Source organism: Chrysochloris asiatica, unplaced genomic scaffold, assembly GCF_000296735.1.
Source record: "Chrysochloris asiatica unplaced genomic scaffold, ChrAsi1.0 scaffold00024, whole genome shotgun sequence".
Taxonomy (NCBI): domain Eukaryota; kingdom Metazoa; phylum Chordata; class Mammalia; order Afrosoricida; family Chrysochloridae; genus Chrysochloris; species Chrysochloris asiatica.
Genome location: NW_006408542.1, coordinates 25,920,246 through 25,942,139, shown reverse-complemented (window position 1 = coordinate 25,942,139; position 21,894 = coordinate 25,920,246). Strand labels below are relative to the sequence as shown.

Sequence of the window (21,894 nt, the reverse complement as noted above, 5' to 3'; positions counted from 1 at the left end):
AAATTGAGAATTTTAATTTTATTCTAGATTCAAATATGAAGAAAAATATCAGCTACTAGATTTATTTTTAGTAGTTGATTTTGCTCAGTCCTCTTAATTTGCTTTTCTCTGTCATCAGTTCAAGCTCACCAACTGTTTCCGGGAAACTCTATACACGGTCGCTACAGGTCGGAACCGACTCATGGCACTTAATAACAACAACAACAATAGCATTTTGTAGATTAGAGTTCTTTTCAGGATATTGAGAAAAGTTGCTGACACACAGTGTTTTGTTTTTTAAGTTTTTATTGTGAATTAAGTGATAGTTTACATGGGAGAACATCATATTTCATTTCATTGCGATGACTACAATCCCCTCCATGCATCATCATTCAGCAGTATTTGCTTCCATTCCCTCTGTGTTTATTTTGGATGTACATTGAAGCACTCAGTAATATATAACCATTCAAACAGTCAAAGGGCATACTCTGCAAGCCCCTGACCCCATCCAGCACACAGCCCCTCTCCCTCCTTGAGTCTAGAGTCTGACACACAGATTTTAACACAATACACTTTTCTTTGTTATCCAAATTCCCATTAGCAGCTCCTTTGTTATAGGTATAGTACAGAGATGCGTAATTCTAAAATGTCAAATGAAAATAAGGTATCATCAAATAGTTTTTGACATTTTGCATTTTATTTTATCTATCACACAACAAATGATGTTATATATCTATGACGTATCTAGTGGTATTCCTTGCTCTTAGAAAAATACAAGGAAACATCATTGATAAAGAAAAACCAAGATAAAACCAATATAAAATTATATGCAAGTAAGTAGAAGTTAATCTATATTGGGAATTATACATTTGTTTATATATAAAATCATGTTTTTGTTGTGACTATTTTCAAGAAATGGTGATAGAATATTCACTGCATTGGCCGAGAAGTTGTATATCTTGCCATTCACACTGGAGGAATGGTCCTTAGAATACTGCTATAAAATATTATTTAACATCTTGATTAGTACATAAAATACCTCTAAATACAATTTCTCCAAACTTTTTATTACTAAGCTTCCCAGAAAATGCGTTGTTTGTTTTCTTTTGAGAAGTAGAGAATGAAGACATGATACTCAGGGAATGATATGGTGTTGTTAAGTCTCGTTGAGTGCGTTCCACCTCATAGCAAATCTTGTGTAGGGTTTCTGAGGAGCAGCTGGTGGGTTTGAACCATTGTCCTTGTGGTTCTCAGTCCAGTGCTTATCGTATAGCACAACACTGGGAGTTCATATCTATGTTTAATTTGAGAGGGCTATTATTGCTCTTTCTGCGACTCCTTAGTTTAGGTGGTAGAATTATATGATTTAGGGGCCAGGGTTGTTGTTGTCATGTGCCATTGTTGCCAAACCAAAACGAGGGCTTGCCACCCTGTTGCTGTAGTCAACCACAGAGATCCAATCCAAGCTTTATCAGCAGAAAGCCGGCAGTCCAGAGGACGGAGAGAATAGCTTCTGAAGACCGTCCTGCCCATCATGAAGAGCAGACACACTATATAGGGTAAATTACATTTGGATATATACTTAATCTAGTTTAAGATTAAGATAGCAGTTTTTGGAAAAAGAAACAATAAAGCAATAAACTTCACACATTTTTATCTTTTGGGAAAAGGGAACAAACAGGCCATAATCCTTTTAAACAATTTATCTTGTAGAAAAGGGGAACAGACAGGCAATAATCCTTTTAAACATTTTAGCTTTTGGGAAAGGGGAACTAATGGGCAATAATCCTTCTCAAACATTCTGTCATTGCTGATCTTTAACTAACTTCAGGACCTAATGACTAAACTGACTCCATTTTGTTTAGGTAAGTAGATCCATGCTGTCACCATTGAATGGATTCTGACTCATAGCGACCCTGTATAGGGTTTCCTGGGAATGGGTGATAGATTTGAACCATCAGTCTTGTAGTTAGCATCCAGTGCTTATCCTCTTTGTTGTTGTTAAGTGCTGTTGAGTCAGTTCCGGTTCATAACATTTCCAAGGAGTGGATGGCAAGTTTGAACCACCAACCCTGTGGTTCAAACTAACCTTGATAGTCAGTATTTATCCTACAGTGGTACAGTGCTTATTCTAGGTCAATTAATTTAATTTTGTCAAGGTCACAGGCAACAACCTTTACAATACTTTGTAAATGCACACCAATTTTATAAAATAAAATATTTGCGGAGTAGTATGGATTCGTGAAAACAGTAATCACATGGGAGATTGCCATCAGGTTCGTATGTATAAAAAGGGTAATAACATGTTACTAGCTCTAGGTTGGGGTTTTCACAGGAAAAGTTTTACAGTACTTTGTGAAGGTGGACAAATCATTTTTATTTCTGTGAACACTATTGAAATGAAAACTATGTTAATTAATGATCATTGTTGTTTTCCTATAAAACATATTTGACTGTCATGAAGATGAAGAAAAAAAAAAAAAGAATGCTTTAGTTATTTTGTTTTAAAGTCTATATAAACAGCCTTTGCTGTAAAAAATGAGATCCAAATTATATAGGTGTGTTTTTCTTTCACACAGTAGTTACAGCTAAGTGGCTTCTTGTTGTTAGGTACTATTGAATCTCCTCCAACTCATAGCAACCCCATGTAACCAAAGACTGAAACATTGCTGTTGTTAAGTGCTGTCAAATTGGTTCTTACAAAGCAACTCTAAAGGAGTTCTGGTAGCATAGTGGTTACCAATCGGGCTACGAACCGCAAGGTCAGCAGTTCAAAACTACCAGTTGCACCGTGGGAGAAAGATGAGCCTTTCTGCTCCTCTAAAGATTTATAGGCTCAGAAACCCTGTACAGGGTTGCTATGAGTCATAACCGATTCTATGGCACATAACAACAACAACAAGCGACTCTATATAGGGTTTCTGAGGAGTGCCTGGTGGGTTTTGATCATCAACTTTGTGGTTAGAAGTCCAGTGCTTATCCTACAGCACTAGACTAGGACTTCAAAAAATTGCTTATTGTGGTGGTGTTAAGTGCCTTTGAGTCAGTCCTGACTCATAGTGACCTTTTATAGGGTTTCCAAGGAGTGGCAGGTGAATTTGAGCCACTTGACCTTGTGGTTCAAACCAACCTTGCAGTCCAGGGCTTATCCCACAGCGCCACTCCAGGACTCTCAACGTATAACTTTCATCTGAGTCTAAGGCAATTGACTCAGTTTTTGCAAACACTTGGCAAGAAGAAAGACGGACATGGGCAAGAATGTGCAAGTACACTTTGGGGCCTGAACAATCATTTTTGCCATTATTTTATGGCTTAGTCCCAAATTCCAACCAAGCTACAAAGAGAATGGGAAGGGTAGGCTCTTGCCCAAGGATTGCTGTATACCCAGCCCAAACTCTCAAAGGTGAAATGGATAGTGGTGAATACCAGCTGTGTCTTCAGCAGAGATGAGGTGTTCTGGAAAGGAGCAATTTAAATGACAAAAGTTTTGTTGTTGTTTAGTGCTGCTAATTTGGTTCCAACTCATAGCAACCCTGTATCGGGTTTCCTAGGAGCAGATGGTAGATTCGAACCACCAATCTTGCAGTTCAATATGACCTTGAGGACCAGTGCTTAACTTACAGCACCACACCAGACTCTTCATCAAATAATAAAATGGATTAAGTTGTTGTTAAGTGCCAAGTCCGTTACAACATGTTGGGACTCTGTAAACGGTTTCTGTTGGATTTGAACTGCTGATCTTGTGGTTAGCCATCCAGTGCTTATCCTACAGCACCGTACAAGAACTCCCACTATGGATTATTGTTGCTAAATGCTGTCCAGTGGGTTCCAACTCATAGCAACCCTGCCTGGGTTCTAAGGAGCAGCTGGTGAGTTTGACTCACTGACCTTTCAATTCAAACAGGCCTTGTGGTCCACTGCATTATCCTATAGCGCCACACCAGGACTCCTCAAATTTAGAAAAAACTAACAGCTAATTCATTCTCAGAAAACAAAGACTTCCCACTTACTCCCCAACATTTTCCTTGATTGGTCTTTGTTTTTTAATGCTTACCAGTGTCTGACATGCACAGTTGTGAAGTCCTTGTGTGGTGCTGTGGATTAATGTGCTGGAATGCAAAGTCAGTCTGATCTGTAAGGTCAGCAGTTCAAGCTCGCCAGCAGCTCCTCAGCAACTCTACACAGGGTTACTATGAGTGGAACTGACTCAATGGCACTAACAACAACAACAAAGTCAAACAATGGTTACAAACGGACCTGTCCTTTTAAGTGCAGGTAACTAACCAAATACTCTTATAATCTAAGTATGTTTAAACAGTAACCAACTTTCTTCCATGGCCTGTGAACCTAGTATCATTTGTCTCAATATATTGTTGAATTTTCAGAAAGCTCTTTATGTTATGTTTTAATTCTTGCAAATTGCTTGCCAATTTAATATGAGCTGCATCTAAACAGTAAGTAATTGCTTATGATAATGAGTGCAAACTAATTTGCTAGAATATGTTAATATTCACAAAGCATTTTTATACTGCCTGCTGGTTAAATGTAATACTGCTCTCTTGGTTAAATGTAGCTTTTAGAGGGCATTATTGTTATGCATTGAACTAAAATCATTACATCAGTAGCATCTATCCAAAAATTACAGGACTAAGACTTCAGTACACCAAAGGAGCAGAAAGTCATGGCATCCTTTGAGAAATGATTTAGAACATTTGAAAAAAAAAGAAAAAGAAAAAAAATGGTAATCACACTCTGAATAATTTATTCTAATTGATGTCCTGGTGTGGTGCTGTAAGATAAGCACTAGACTAGTCCTGTGTGGTACTACTACAGGATTAGAACTAGACTATGAACCACAAGGTCAAACCCACCTGCAGCTCCTCAGAAAGCTGACACAGCCAATAGGGAGTCAGAATTGATAACAACAATAACCACACAGGTGAAACCTACTCGCACTGCTCTGAAACCTTACACAAGGTTGCTCTGAGAGGAAACTGACTTGACTACTGGCACTTAACAAGGGTAACTTCAACAACAATTAGTTATTGATAGCAGTAAGCACACTATTCTGCATTAGAAATACACTCTCTTTTCACAAAAGCTGTAAAGCTTAATTTAAATGACTTCAAAGGCAGATGGCTTGAAGAGTTCATTTGAATACAATAAGTAATTTACAATGGATTAAAACTTTCAAGGATGGCCCTAGATCTGCTGGTTTATAGGTTTGTTTTGTTTTTTAGTTTGAATTCTACTTTATTCCTTACTTCTTTTTTTGTACCAGTAAAACCCAATTGCTGTCCATGGGTTTTACTGGTACAAAATAAGAAGTATTTTATTTTGTATGAAAAACTCAATTATGGAGACCATGTATGTCAGAGTAGAACTGTGCTCTAAAGGGTTTTTAATGACTGATTTTTTTTTTTTTCTTCAGAAGTAGATAGCCCGACTTTTCTTCTTTGGTGCCTGTGGTTGACTCAAACTTTCAACCTTTTGGTTAGCAGTTTTCACCAATTGCCATCCCCAAGGGAACCTTTTTCCTATTGATTTTTTAAAAAGTATTTCAGAAATGCTACTTGAATACTCTAAAGCTCAGAGACTTGTGTTTTAAATCTGAGGATCTTTTTAGATCTAGCACTTGAGTGTGCAAGTTTCTAAACTGCAGACAGGAAGTACTTTGTAATTGCTGTCTAGGAAGATAGAATTTATGAATGAAGTACAAAAGAAGAAAGGTTTGACATTATCTTGCCCAAGGCTGATTTGACACTTTAATCTACCGTCTAACATTTTAATCGTTTCAATTTCAAAAATGACTCCCCTACTGAGTTACATAGCTTCACATGGGTGGGAAACATAAAAGACTCCCCCCCCCCCATTGCTTTCAAAATTCATATTCTTTGTTGAGTTTCATTGGCTAAAGCTCTTTGTGGGTAAGAAAATCCTTCCATCTGTGGATCTTAAATCTACAAATGACCAAAATTTCTTGTCAAATTAAGAGTCCTAACTTCTCAGTTTATTGCTGCTTGTAAGTTTTCTGATGGAAACTTATGAATTGACACCTGTCAGAATTGACTGAATTTTATTCTTATTGTCATTCCTAAACTATTCAAAAGGTTTGAAATGATGAATGAATAAATAAAATGTTTTATTTTAAATTTATGTTGCTGCTACTGGTATTTTGTCCACTAAGCATAGACCAAGACTTAAAACGGAAATGAGAAGTAGTTTCATATCTGATGAAGACTGAATGAAAAGTTTCATGTTAAAGAAAAGTATCACCAAAACACTTCAATTTATTTCTAATAGCATTTACCTACATTGCTAAGTTATATGATTCTTGTTAAAGCACATTTGCATTTCATGGAATTTTGAGTATACAGAGAGAGATATTAGAACTGATCTAATCTCTTTTTAATAATGACCTTGAAAAGACCTAATTTCTACCATTTGATTTATACTCTGCATTTATCTAGGGATTTAAGCCATGAGACAAAGAGATAGGAAACAGTAGTGCTGAAAAAATGTATCAGCTTCTGAAAAACAGATGCAACATCACGTTTATACAAGTGAATGTATTTCCTATTCTTGGAACACATTTCATACCTCCTTACCTTTTCTTGGAGTGACAGAGGAACAAACAAATCTGTGTTGGAAGAAGTACAGCCAGAATGCTCCTTGAAAGGCTGAATGGTGAGACTGCCCCTCTCATACTTGGGACATATTATCAGGAGAAGTCCCTGGAGAAGGACATCATGATTGGAAACATACAGGGTTAGTGAAAAAGAGGGCGTTCCCCCAATGAGATGGATTGATACAGTGGCAGCAGCAATGGCCCAGGGTTTACAAGGATTTGTGAGGATGGCACAGAATGAGGCAGTGTTTTGTTCTGTTGTGTATAGAGTTGCTATGAGTTCTAACCAACACAATAACACCTAATGACAACCTCTTCTGGTAGGCCTGGTGATACTATTGGTTAGGAATTGGGCTGCTGACTGCAAGGTAGTTTACCTCACCAATCCCTCCCCGGGAGAAAGATGAAGCTGTCTGCTCCTATAAAGATTTACAGTCTCAGAAAACAAATACAGAATTTCTATCAGTTAGAATTAACTCGGCAGCAGGGGGTCGGTTTGGTTTTGGTTACATTTTCTTATGAAAATCCTGCCAGAATAATATACTTTATCTTTCAAAAACCACATTAGATTTTATCTTCTCCAAATACATATTTGGCAGTATTTTGAAAGGCAAGTGAAATCTCCAGTTTAGCGGAAGCAGTGTATTTGCTGTTTTATGCCCTCTGTTATTGTTGTTGTTGTTGTTGTTGTTAAGTGCCTTCGAGTCGGAGCCGACCCATAGCGACCCTGTACAGGGTTTAAGTGCTGTTAAGTCAGTTCCAACCCTCTACGACCCTGTATAGGGTTTCTGTGGAGCAGCTGGTGAGCTCAAACTGCTGACCTTCCAGTTCAAACTAACCTTGTGGTCTAGGGTTTCTCCTGCAGCACCACACCAGGACTCCTTGTATCTTGAATTGTGCCCTTTAGCAAACAACAGAATGAAACACCTGCCTGGTCCTACACCAGTTGCACAAATTAGCTATGTTTAAGCCCAGTTTTGCAGCTATTGTGTCTATTCATTTTGTTGAGGGACTTCTTCTTTTTTGTTGACCCTCTACCAAATATGATGTTCTTCTCCAGGGAATAGTCCCTCCAGAGAGTTTGTACAAAGCATATGAGCTGAATTCTTCAAAGAGAGATGTGTCCATTCTTATGGAAGTCCATGGTATATTCAGTGTTTCTCCAACACCATCATTCAAAGACATCAATTCTCCTTCAGTCTTCCTTATTCATCATTCAGCTTTTGAATACCTATGAGGCAATTGAAAATATCTTGGCTGTGGTGTTTCAGGACAATGCACTGCTCCCCAAAGTCCCTTTGAGCCACAAGGTAGGCTAGCCGAATCCAACAGCTGCTCCTAGGAAAACTATACAGGGTTGCTATGAGTCACAACGGACTCCATGGCACTTTAACAACAACAGCAACAACCTTCATCCTCAAAATGGCTTCTCTTCTTTTGAATACTTTAAAGAGTAGCTTATTTTGTAACTGGAATATAGTATGGAATATGAAATAACAAAGTTACCAGGAGTATTTTTACTTAATGTAATAGCCAGTGGTTTAATCATTGAAGACTTTTGAGTGATTAAAATTAGTTTGAAGATACGAATCTGCTATTCATTTGCAAGGCAGATTTAAATTAAGGAGAGTCTGGAAGATACCATTAAGGATAAATATTAATCACAACATTTAAAGGTGAAGATGATATGATATCACCTTGAGTGGTGGCTATAGAAATGGAAATAGGAAAGAGAACATTAAAAATTAGTGATGATTTGATTGTTGTTGTTAGGTGCCATCAAGTGGGTACCGATCATAGTGACCCTGTGCACAACAGAACAAAACACTGCCTGTCCCTTCACCAACCTCACAGTCATTGCTATGCTTGAGCCCATTGCTGCCACCACTGTGCCAATCCTTCTCTTTTACTCCGACCCTCCACTTTACCAAATATGATTTCCTTCTACAAGGAATGGTCCCTCCTGACTCTCTGTCTGAAGCCTGAGAGATGAAGTTTGGCCATCCTGGCTTCTAAGGAGCATTCTGACTGTATTTGGTCCAACACAGATTTGTTTGTTCTTTTGGCAGTCTGTGGTACTTTTAATATTCTCCTCCGACACCATCACTCAAATGCATCAATTTTTCTATGGTCTTACTTCTTCACTGTCCAACTTTCACATGCATATGAGGTTACTCAAATACCATGGCTTGGGTCAGGTGTACCTTAGTCCTCAAACTGACATCTATGCTCTTGGACACTGTAAAGAGGCCTTGTACAGCAGATTTGCCTAATGCAATATATCGTTTAGTTTGTTAACTGCTGCTTCCATGAGTGTTGTGATTGATCCAATCAAAATGAAGTCTTTGAAAAGTTCAAGTTTTCATCCACTTACATGAATGTTGTTTATTGGTCCATTGGTAAGGATTTTGTCTTTACATTGAATTGCAACCCATACCAAAGACTGTCATCTTTGATCTTCTTCAGTAAGTTTTTTAAGTCCTGTTTACTTTCACCAAGCAAGGTTGTATCATCTGCATGTTGCAGGTTGTTAATAAGTCTTCCTCCAGTCCTGATGCTACATTTTTCTTCATATAATCCAGCTTTTTGGATTATGTGCTCCGCATAAAGACTGAATAAATATGGTAAAAGAATATAACCCTGGCGTACACCTTTGCTAATTTTAGACCATTGAATATTTCTTTGTTCTGTTCAAACAACTGCCTCTTAGTCAATGTACAGGTTCCTCATGAGCACAATTAAGTGTTGCGGAATACTCATTCTCTGCAATGTTGCCCATAGTTTGCCATTATGGACATTCTTGTTATTCTGGTACTATCTGACAGTGTTCCATTGCTATTCATAAGGTTTTCAGTGACTAAATATTTGGAAGTAGTCAGTCTCTCCTTCTTCCTTGTCTGCCTTTGTCTGGAAGCTGCTTTGAAACCTGTCCACTATGATTGACCCTGCTGGCATTTAAAATACTAGTGGTATAGCTTCCAGAATCACAGCAACATGCAAGCCACCACAGATGACAAAATGTTGTTAATTGTGAAAAGCTGAATTCCAGGCCTACGACATATACTTTTCTATCACATCTAGGGTAGAGCATGGCATTTTATACACATTAGATGCTCATTTAATACTTACTGAGTTTATTGATATTTATACTCTTGAATTATTCTGTTGCATTGCTTTTGTCAGGAGTCCCTGGTGATGCAAATGATTAAATGCTTGACTTCTAGTTGAAAGGTAGGTGACTTGATCCCACACAGAGGTGCCTCAGAACACAGGTCTGACAGTTTGCTTCTGAAAAGTCACAACTTTGAAAATCCTCTGTCGTGGTGAATATATGGCAGTATGCAATTGTTAAAGTTCATACAACTGTTAATCATGGTGTGAACACCAAATAAGCTATGTTGTTGTTGTTGTTAAGTAAGCAAGTCAGTTCCAACCCATAGGGTTTCCAAGGAGTGACTAGTGAGTTTGAACTGCTAACCTTGCATTTCAAACAGACCTTTCAGTGGAGTGCTTACCCTACAGCGCCACACCAGTTAATGATGAGCTATCAATACTGGTTCATCAGTTATTATAAATACATCAAAATCATGCAAAGGGAAACTGTGAGCAGAAAAGGAGGGAGTGTTTCTGCTATGGTCTCTTTTGTATTCAGGATTTAATTTCACTGTAGGGGCTGGAGGAGGTGTCATTGCCAAAAACGTATAAGGCTGTTCTGCTGCAGAATGAAAGTAATTATGTTAGTAATAATAAAGATTTGTCTTCTGCACCACTTGCCAGCAAATTAGAAGTCTCAGAAAGAGCCCAAAGACTAGAATGGCAGAATTCTTACAATAAGCTTTGAAAAGGCCTACCTTTTAAAGATTCAGCCCAGACTCAGAAATGTCAGAATGTGAATGAATCATTAGTCATTACAGAATCTTTGATGATCCACTAACCAAGCTAGGGAGGCATCATCAGAAATATTCTAGTGATGATTGAAGGTAGCCCTTGGTTTATAAATTAGACCTTATTATTATTAATATTATTATTTAACAAGACACTGTTATTTAATTGTATAACTCTTTTTGTAAAGTGGAGAGGGCACAAGGAATAGACTTTGGTATAGCTACTTAACATCTGTAATACTAAGAAGCCATTTGATTGTGCTAGGCTTCAATTTGTCATTTGTAAAAGGAGAGTTTCACTCAAGAACACTTCAGTTTTAAGTCCTTGTTTATATCAGATTTCTTTTTAAACCAATACATTCTTTTAGACCATAATTCTAGTCAAGAAACTTCTTGGCTCTGAAAATCTGACACATGCCATTTTCATAATTAATTTTGGGAATAAGTAAATTGAGGATAACAAAGGTTATATCTATTTTTAATGGTTAGCTAATAATTTAAAAACTTATTAGAAACTTACACAGCTTATTCTATGCTCTTAAAAACCTTTTTCTTGAAGTACCTGATAGTATGATTTCTTCTCTGTCTATCCCCATAGAGCCTAGCCTTTAGCTATAATGTAAATCGATTATTGAATTACTTACCAGAGACTTCTTAATAAAGTTCACTTACTGCTTGAGGGAGTCTGGTTTCAGAAGGGAAGACATAAACATTTGGTGTTCTTAAGGTTTTTGGTTGTGGAATTGCTTTGCTTGGTTTTATTTTTAAATCTCCATTACCTTGCTATTTTTATGGAATCCTGCCTAATCTGACTGGTAGGAGGTATGCCACCCACTTGTTTGTCTTCTCTACTAGATAATCTAAATTCAAAGGGTCTTTTAAAAGTATCTCAGGATTTCACTTTAATTCCCAAAAAGCTTGTTTCAGTGGGCAACTATATCAAACAACTTTTTCTAGAAGGAGTATCTAAATATTTTGTTTAGAAAGGGAGGAATATTATCTAAATAATTTATGTTTAGAAAGAGAAATATATGTTGTTGTTAGTGTTAAGTGCTGTGGAGTCAGTTCTGGCTGATAGTGACACTTCCAAGAAGTGGCTGGTGAATTTGAACCACTGACCATGTGGCTCAAATTGATGCGGTCCAGTACTTTATCCTACAGCTACTTATGTGTGTGTGTGTATCTATCTATCTATCTATCTATCTATCTATCTATCTATCTATCTATCTATCTATCAACACATATATATGCAGCAGGGTGACTCTATACGATAAACACTGAACTGCGAACCCGAAAGTGTGCGAACCACACGTCCACGAGCCGGTCCTCTGGAGAAAGATGAGGCTATCTGTTCCTGAGACGAGAGAAGGGTTAAAGCCTTAGAAACCCAATATGGCATTGCTGTGACTTGAAACCGACTCGATGGCACGTAACAACAACAACAACAACAACATTTATGTAGAGCCTTGGTGTGATGCTGTGGGTTAATGTACTGGACTGCAAGGTCAGTTCGAACTGCAAGATTGGCAGTTCAAATTCACCAGCTGCTCAAATTCACCAGCTGCTCCTTGGAAGCCTTATACAGTCATTATGAATCAGAACAGACTCAATGACAATAACAACTGTACATGTATATATGTACACACATATATAGACACACACATTTATATACATTTATATACTGATTTTGTTTTTGTTAGTTGCTGTAGAGTTGGTCCTGGTGTGGCACTGTAGGGTAAGCACTGGCCTGCTAAATGCAAGGTTGGTGGTTCAAACCTGCCGGCTCTTCCTTAGAAACCCTATACAAGGTTGCTATGAGTCAGAACCCACTTGATGGCACTTAACAACAACATAAATGCTAAAATAATAAATTATTTTAAAGCCAATAGTAGAAATTGTTATTGTGTTTCTGTCAAGTGGCATTGAGTCGGTTCTAACTCATAGTATTCCTGCATAGGTTTCCCAGTCTGTATATCTTTGCAGGAGCAGAAAGCCTGGTCTTCCTCCCATAGCGTGGGTGGTAGGCTCAGATCACTGACCTTCTGGTTCACAGTCCAGTGCTTAGTGTATACAGCCACTGACAATAGAAATTAAGTAATGTTTATCAAATATTGTTCTTGTCATTAAGTTCCATCAAGTTGATACTAATAGTGACCCTGGATAGGTTTTCCAAGGAGTGGCTAGTAAGTTTGAACCTCTGACCTTGTAATTAGCAGTTCAGTGTTTATCCTATAACACCGCACCAGGGTAACATTTCAACTAGGGAGTAAAACATTCTGAAGATGAGAGAATCTCCCAACTTTCTTATATCCCATCTTAACTGCTTGCTTTGGGAAAGGGCCAGGAAACACATGATTACATAACAATCAACTTAACATTTAGCACTTGAACTGCAACTTATTTGATTCTTCACAAGAGCAAAATGCCCAAGGCAAATGGTCTTCACTAATCAACAAGATTATGTTTTAAATTAAAGTTGACTTTTAGGAGACCAGTCTGCTTAAGGAGCTCTGGTAATGTAGTGGTTACGAATCGGGATGTGAATCGCAAGGTTAGCAGTTTGAAACTACCAGCTGTTCCGAGGGAGAAAGATGAGGCTTTCTGCTCCTGTAAAGATTTACAGCCTCAGAAACCCTGTTCAGGGTCGCTATGGGTCAGAACCGACTCGACGGTTTTGACAACAACAGTCTGCTTAAGGTTCAAAAAGATTATAAGGCAATGGCCTGGGTTTGTCACTACTCCATGGACCCCAGAAGTCAAGATTTCAGAAGAATAAAATTGTAGGTGGTTGCTGTTAGGTGCTGTCCAGTCAGTTCCAACTCGTAGCAACCCTGTGCACAACAGAAGGAAACACCGCCTGGTCCTGTGCCATCTTCACGGTTCTTACATGTGAGACCACTACTGCCACCACTGTGTCAATCCATCTCGTTCAGGGACTTGCTCTTTTTCACCGGCCTTCCACTGTATCAAACATGATGTCCTATTTCAGAGACTAGTCCCTCCTGATAGTAGGTCTAAAGTATGAGAGACAAATCTAGCCATTCTGGCTTCTAAGGAGCATTATGGCTGCACTTCTTCCAAAACAGGTTTGCTCTTGACATTCTGGTATTTTAATATTCTTCTCTAATACCATAATTCAAAGGTGTTAATTAAAATTGTGGTATTGTCACCAAGTTGATTCTGACTCAGTGATCCTATATAGATCATCTCAGATTGTGCATCTATATGGGAACAGACAAACATCTTCCATGGAGTGGCTGGAGGGTTTGAACCACCAACCTTGTGGTTAGCAACTTAATGCCTAGCCCAAAGTGCCACCAGTGCTCCAATCCCACTGCTACCATGTCAATTCTGTGGTTCAAGTCTGCCCAGAGGTCCTGTGGAAGAAAAGTCTTATGATCTACTTCCAAAAAAGTCAGTCATTGAAAACCCTATGGAGCACAGAGTTACTTTGGCACACATGGGGGAACATTACATGGAGTCCACTCAGAGACTACTGATATATGTATTGTTGTTGTTAAGTGCCTTCGAGTCAGCTCCTACTCATAATGACCCTGTATAACGTTTCCTCATATTTCATTAATATTTCTCAATACCCACCTTTCCAGAATTTCTAATCTTTTTTTTTATAAGATTTTAGTAATTAGGAGGTTTTATAGTGCTGTATGGAGTCCTAGTGTGGCACTGTGGGTTAATGCACTGAATTGCAAGGTCAGCTTTAAACTTAAGGTCGGCAGTTCAAGCTCACCAGTCACTCTTCTTCATAAATCCTATACAGGACGCTATGAGTTGGAACTGACTCGACGGCACTTAAAAACATCAATAGTGCTGTATGATGCTGTAGAATAAAGACTAGACCGAAAAGTTGGTTTAAACAGCAAGGTCGGTGGTTCGAACTCACCAGTCGCTCCTAGAAAACCCTATATGGGGTCGCTATGGGTCAGAACCAGTTCCACGGCACTTAGCAAAAAACAATTTCATGAAATGATACTTGTGAGCCTGTAAAGGGTTTACCACAAATCGGAAAAAGTCAAACAAGCAAAACAAATAGTAAATTGTTGCTGCTGTTGTGTGCGTGAACGATTGTTATGTTTTTTTTTGTTTTTAAGTTTCATCATTAAGATATTTTGCCCTGCTCCTAATTTTATTTTATTTTATTTTTTTGCATGCAGGGTAATCTTCTATTGCTTCTTGTTTTTTTATGGACTTTATTCCAAAGAATACCTCCACATGAGTAGAAATTGTTCAGAGATGTTAATCTTAGTAACAGCCTCTTGGCTAAGATTGTGGAACAGAAAAACTACTCCCCTTGTTCACAGTATTGTTGTTGTTAACTGCCGTTGAGTCAATTACAGTTTCGACTCTTGGTGACCCACCTTAAGGTTTCTGAAAAGTGATTGGTGGCTATGAACTATCTACTTAGCTTTATTTTAATCCCCATCTTGTTTTTTGACAAACTTTCAATGAAAAAAAAAAAAGGCATTATGATCTTGTTACATTTAATAGAATCATAATGACCTTAATGTTTCATGTTAGCTACACGATGACACTTGACGTTATAGGCTTTCAGAAAAGAACCTTATATTATCAGTTGGAAGCTAATCTATTCAGAAATTAACTACATTATCTTTCATGTAGCAAGGATTCAGAGTAACCAAGCAGACTTATACATGCTGAATGGTTTTCGGTTTCAAAAACGTTCAGTGATTTCAGGGAATATGTTAATCTTTGCAGAAATGAAGTGAGATTGAGTGGGCACAGGTAAAGAGAAGATATTTGGCATGAAGGAGCAGGAGGGGAGAGAGTTCTTTATGTAAATATGTACAAGTAAAAACCCAAATAAAAAAATAGCATTTTGTCATATATCACATGCAATTCAAGCATTAAAAATGAAATTCTATGTTTAATTTTTTTGCATTGTCTCAGTGTAAATTATATTGACACTATTAAGTTTGCATCTGATGGAGTGAACTTAAATGCAATGTTAATGAATGAAAAAGTGCAGTCTGGCTGCACAACTTAAATGTGAAGATTACTGAAAACCACTTTAAGATTGAGTCATCCATACATTCAGAGATGTGATGGGTGTCAAGGTTAATTTGTAATAAATCCATTAGTAGTCATGGCACTGATGTCTTAATGCTTGCCCTATCGAAACATGCATAAATAATAAAGGTGACACATTCCTCCATGTTCCTCTTCATATTGATAAAAAGCTTGGAGCTGTGATTAAGATGCACTGCTGCTGACCATTGGATTTACTTATATAGTAAAACCGGTTTTGACATATATAAAATTTTAAAACGGAAGGTTTTAAAGTTGCAGTTCATTTTGTGTAGACTTTCCTCTTTTTTCTGTGTGAAAAGGAAATTGTTTCACCTTGCTGTCACGATCGGTTGTGCCATGTTAGATATCTTATGGTGATAAACCCATATTATTCTAATAAAAGCTTTCATTTCATGCAGTTCAGTATCTCTTCCATTGTCAGCTATCAATAACCATAAGATTATAATATAATTGATTTAGGTGAAAAACAGTGATAATCCAAGGAATAAAATACTGAAATGAGTCATCAGAATGAAATGTAGCAAATTCATTTTTTGAAAGACGTATTTAATTTGAATGCAATTGTAAAATATACCAAATTTTCTTAAAACTTCATACATTGCTACTTAGTCAATTTTATATAATACACTTATGCATGTACACATAGGATCTATTCGCTTTCAAATTTATTGAGAACTTGGCCATGTGTCAGGAACTGGTTTATGTTGCTACTATGTAATGATTTTTATTTAATCCTAACAGAAGCTCTATGAAGTAGATAGCATTGACATCCATTTTTTCAGATAGAAAAATTAAGACTTAGCAAAAATGAAATAACTTGGCCAAGGTCATAACTAGGCAACAATACAGAGGAATTTGAATCCAGAACTTGCATTTTTAACTTGCAAGCCATTCGACCATAGTAAGTACATCATGTCTTTGGTTTACAAAAAATTTAAGGAAATGGATTTTTAAACTGCACTCACCTGTATTTGATTATGGGCATAGCTTCATGTTCTTAAGACTACACATTTTTCCAAATGTCTCCATTTGTAATTTTCTATCTTGATGGAAAGAGGGTTTTAAGAACATAGGAGATTTTGTAGCTTTTGACCAAACTGAGTTTTATAAAAGAAGGCCACGATGCATATGCAGGTAGCGAGAAAAAGCTGCATGAGCGTTGACTGTCTAACGTTTTGCTTAGTATGAAATTATGCTGATGAGTACATATAACACATTGTGTAAAGAGAAGTAAAGGGAAGAGATTTCTTTCCAGATACATCTGGAAATGAAACTAGAAAATAAAACAAGAAAAAAGGGCAATGCTTGAAACACAGTAGTGCAATGATTTTTGCTTTGTTGTCCTGTTGTGGCACCATGGACTAATGTGCTGCACTGTAAAGTGAGTTTGGACCACACAGTCAGCAGTTCAAGCTCACCAGCCACTCCTTGGAAACCCTACACAAGGTCACTAGGGATCAGAACCGACATGCACTTAACAACAACAGTAATTTAACTGGAAAGTTTTTAAATAAGCAGGACAGATTAGACAATGGCATATAGTAATCGCCAACTCTTTACAGTTTTTGGAAAAGATTGGAATATGAGATGAACTTAAATCTTGAATAATGATGTTTGTGTTGTGACACCTATCTTGAAGATTTTAGCCTTTGAATTATTATCCTCAGTTTCTGAAACTGAGCAACTAGAAACTTTACAGTTCTATAAGCATGGGAAATATAACCAAAACCAAATGTCAATCTACATATATTAAATGTTCCGTCATCTCACATTTACATGTTATTTTAATTTTTTTTTTAAATCATGTGAGGTGAAAGGAGAATATATGATCATGAGGTACAAATGTCACTTTATGGATATGAGACATTAGGATATGTTGCTAGTTGGTATGGATAAATTCATAGTGACATATCCAATTAACTTTTTTTTTGACTATCTGGTATGATAACAGAAACATCTCTTAATTAAAAAAAATTTTTAAATAGGACTCTGCATAAAGCTTTAGTATCAGCTCAGCCACTTAGCTAAGTATGTAGTTAACAACAAGTCAATTCTAAGGACCTGGTTTCCTCAAAAAATGACAAGAAAGGAGTACTGCTTGCTCTACCTTCCATACAGAAGTAGAGAAGACATGAAAGAATAATTGGGAGAGTCAGTTTTGATGTTAAAAATTATGTCATATTGTAAGCTATTTTTATTTTGCCACACTACTCTCTTGATTCTGGAAAAGTGTACTCGTTTGAATTTTTAAATATGTTTTACATTGTTATAGCATCTCTATTTTTTTCTTATTTCACATGAATAGTTAGGGAATGCAGTTAGTGAAAGGGAGGAAAATAAATTTAATTATAAAGTTCCATCACTCATTACATCTCTCCTCTTAAGAAACCTTCTCTATTATATGGCTTTGTCTTATTTTTGTGGGCATAAACTTCTCTTTTATATGAAATACATAGTCATCTGAAAACCTTACCAAAAAAAAATATTTATTAAATAGCATTTTTGTTGTTCTTATTGTTAGTGAACAGACTTCTGGTTTTGTAGATCTTAAATGATTTTGGATAGCTCTGTCCCTTTTACTATATGAGGTAAATTAAAAAAGTTAGTAGACTTTTAATTGAAGTGAAAGATAGTGAAATTTTCCCATGAACTTTTTTTTTTTTTGTAAAATGATAACATTTATTCTAACAACATATGTATCATAGAAAATGAACCATTTGTTTTTTTGTTGTTGTTAATTTGAAAGTTTTTATTGTAAATTGAGTGAAAGTTTACAGGGAAGATCATCAGCTTTACATTCAACAACTCATATACTTTGTTTCATTACAATGATTATAATCCCCTCCATGTACCATCAGTTAACAGTATTTTTCTCTATTCATTGTAGCTCTTTTTTTTTTTTTTTAATACTCAGGCATATTCCATGAACTTTTTCAAACTGCTTGTATAAGTCTAGATTGTCTGGAGGATAATGTGTGTTTGAGTACTGACCAGTATCTGTGAAATATAAGCTTCTTCTTCTCACGTGAGAGAAATGATTATTTCCCTGCACTGGTATCTCAATGTGTTAATACAGAAGAGCTCAATCTTGATGTCATGGTTTTAACAAGGTTATTCTTTATCATTTTTACTTTTAATACTGCCCTCCCTGACACATTTCTTGGGTAGGCTGACATAGCATAGCCTTCTTAAACGCCAGACACAATAGCCACATTATAGAGATCTTTGATATTTCTCCAGGACCTCTGGAAATGTCTGAGAGTGAAAAGAAAATAAAGAGGTTAGTCCCAAATACAAAAGGCCACAAAATTGACATTATCAGCTGCTTAATTAAAAGTGCACATATGTGATTATGAATCAAGTTCTTGTAACTGGTAAACTTGGTAACCATACAGATTTAATGGGGACAGTATCTTGAGGCCATATTGCTGCATACACAACTTTTGCACACTAGCTTTTACTCTTGACAGAAGCTCTCTTTCTATAAATCCGAGGTATCTGTGGCCTAAACTGCAATCTTTCCTATAACTACTCTTACCGTATTTGCCATATAGTATGTGCACAATGCTTTTGACATCCTTTGTTATTGATGGCCATATTCTCCTCTATGTAGTCTTTAGTTATTCTTGGAAAATGAAATAATTTTCTGGCCTCGTTTAGTGTGGAGGATGGTCTCTTTTCTTTTATATATACATTTTTTTTTTGCCCCTGACAAATACTCTGACTCAAAGAATGTATTGCACTGTAGCCAGGGAGATAGTTATCATTGGTACAATGAGACAGGACTCCAGTGAATGCGGCTTTTAGTAAATTACTTTGGAATGAAATTATTTAAATTAAAATGGGTACTTTACTGATATCACAACCGTAGTAAAATTTGAGCATTCAATAAATGAGGTCATGGCATTATTTTTAGTGCTTTAAGTCTAGATTTAGGGGAAAAAATAGGGCTTCTTATGATGTTAAATAATTTGACAGCTACTAGATGTTGCTTGTTAAATAAGACCCGACTTCTATGGATGGAAACTATTTTCCACATTTTGTAGCTATGACTACTGAGGCTTATGGATGTTCATCCATTAGTTATCATCTGTCATATGTGAATAGACCCTTTCCCCATAAAAGTTGATTCATAACATATTTGTTGTGATTTGCTCCACTGTGCTGTATGACCCTGTCACATCTGCATGCAACTCTTGTTTCAAAAACAAGTTGATATATATGTTTCTACTACTTTGGGAAGCTTGCAAAGCCAATGTATCCTACCAAAGTATTTCTTAAAAAGTGGCAGGAGGAAATAAAACCCCATTACATTCCAAGCTTGTCCAACTCATTGGAAAAAAACAGTAATCTCCCATTTGTTCTGAAACACCTGCTGGTAGATTTAATGAGTGTATTAAAAACCAAGCAGCCTCTCTATTTCTTTTAGACTCTATTTCTTTTAAACAACGTCCTCTTACTTGAGCTTGTTTGATTGATACCTATTATTTGTTTTGCCATAGTTTTGTGTGAACTTGATGTATTTAGTTAGACTAATTGGTATTTGTTTTTGTTTTCCAGCTGGGACAACATATATCTTTAGCAAAGGTGGTGGACAAATCACATATAAGTGGCCTCCTAATGACCGACCAAGTACACGAGCAGACAGACTGGCCATAGGATTTAGCACTGTTCAAAAAGAAGCAATATTAGTGCGAGTGGACAGTTCTTCAGGCCTGGGTGACTACCTAGAGCTGCATATAGTAAGTACTTTAAACATAAGATTCAGTGTTTACTTTTGATATTAGCTATTTGCAAAAAGTTAAAATCCGGTCTCTTGGAAACTTCCTTTCCTCAGGAACCAGTGTTTTGATTTAGAAAGCATGAAAATAGTCTCGAGATGAGAGAACATTATACCTATTACTGTTGTTAACCAGGTTCTCTATAATATAAACAGGTTTTAAAATGTGAAAGCCTCTGAATTGTGTGTCCAAAAAGTGTGTGTGTATGTGTGTGTGTGTGTGTATGAGGTTGTAGTGTCTTTAAACAGACTTCAAATTAATACAATATGTTATTGCCCAGTGGATACTATTCCTATTGGTGGTATGTTGGAAAATGACACAAGATTGTTTCTATGTTATCTTGTACTCATTGGGATACATAAAGTATTAGCAAAAATCTTTAGTATCTGCCCATTTATTTCCTGATTCTTTTTTTTTTTCTCTAGCTCTAAGCTTCCCAAATTAATTTAGCCAGCACATAGTAGAGGGTTAACAATAGTTCATGAATAAAAAGCTTTTTTTGATTTAAAATTGCCATAACTGATTACAGCTTCCCCCTATCTGTATGCAAAGAAATACCGAGTATATTTGCAACTCCTAAACTCCTAATTTTGTTTTTAAAGTAATGCAAGTACTGGACTCCCATATAAAAATAACAAATATGGAAATGTGTCACAAATTTAATAAATCTAAAAGGTTTGTAGACCTAGAGTTCTTGACCTAGCATCTTCATCTTCTGGCATGCTCTAGAAGCATCTAAGCCTCTTGATCTCCCTTTCACTTTTGGGGTGTAGTTTTGTCTCCTGTCTTACCCAATCATTTAAATTTATCTTCTTTTGGGTTTTCCCTATAAATCATCCCTTTACTAGCACCTATGTACACATGGTTAGCTCAGGATATTCTTATTTCATAGAAACTAGACTTTATGAAATAATCCTAACATGATTAGGAAAACCACCAAGCACATTGCATTAGCACCGATATTTACAAGATTTTAGATCTCATTTATTTCTTTAATCCCAGTTTTTCATCAGACTTCTAGAATTTCCAATCAACTGAGTAGGAGTTTCCACTGACCACAAAGTCTGAATTCAATGCTAATCTTGAGTTGGGGGGTGGGGATAGGAGTGGGGGGGCGAAAGCCTCAGCACTACCATTATTGAACCATCATCAATTTTCAGTTCAAAATACGTTGTCATAATGGGAACCCTGGGAAAGTAATTTCAACTGCCTTTCAGAAAATATCTAACAATCAAAACTGAAAGCATCTGGATTTTTATTGCATCATAAATCAATGATCAGGTGAGATAAACTTAACTAGCACAGTAAAGAATCTTGCTGTTTAGAGTAATCTCAACTTTCTAAATATATTTGCTCAATTCTGATATAAGAACCTTCCTAATTCAAAATATTAAAAAAATGAGAAAAGCAAACAATAACTTTTTCCTTTTGAAAGAAATTGCTTATTGATCCATAACCAATTACACTTTTACCCTGAGAAAAGGTTCTGCAATGATCATTTTCTAATCATAAAGGGCTATGTTATTGAATTACTCAAAACACTGTTGTTTGTTTT

The 21,894-nt window shown here is 36.5% G+C and overlaps 1 protein-coding gene across 4 annotated transcripts in view; it reads left to right on the top strand.

Annotated features, from left to right (window-relative positions):
- NRXN1 (neurexin 1) overlaps window positions 1–21,894 on the top strand; it is a 1,648,890-nt gene that overhangs the window by 1,136,823 nt on the left and 490,173 nt on the right. For all 4 annotated transcript variants that reach the window (XM_006839447.1, XM_006839445.1, XM_006839444.1 and 1 more), the window contains one exon: window positions 20,119–20,300. In XM_006839447.1, the coding sequence (XP_006839510.1) occupies window positions 20,119–20,300 (182 nt within the window). The remainder of the gene's footprint in view (window positions 1–20,118; window positions 20,301–21,894) is intronic.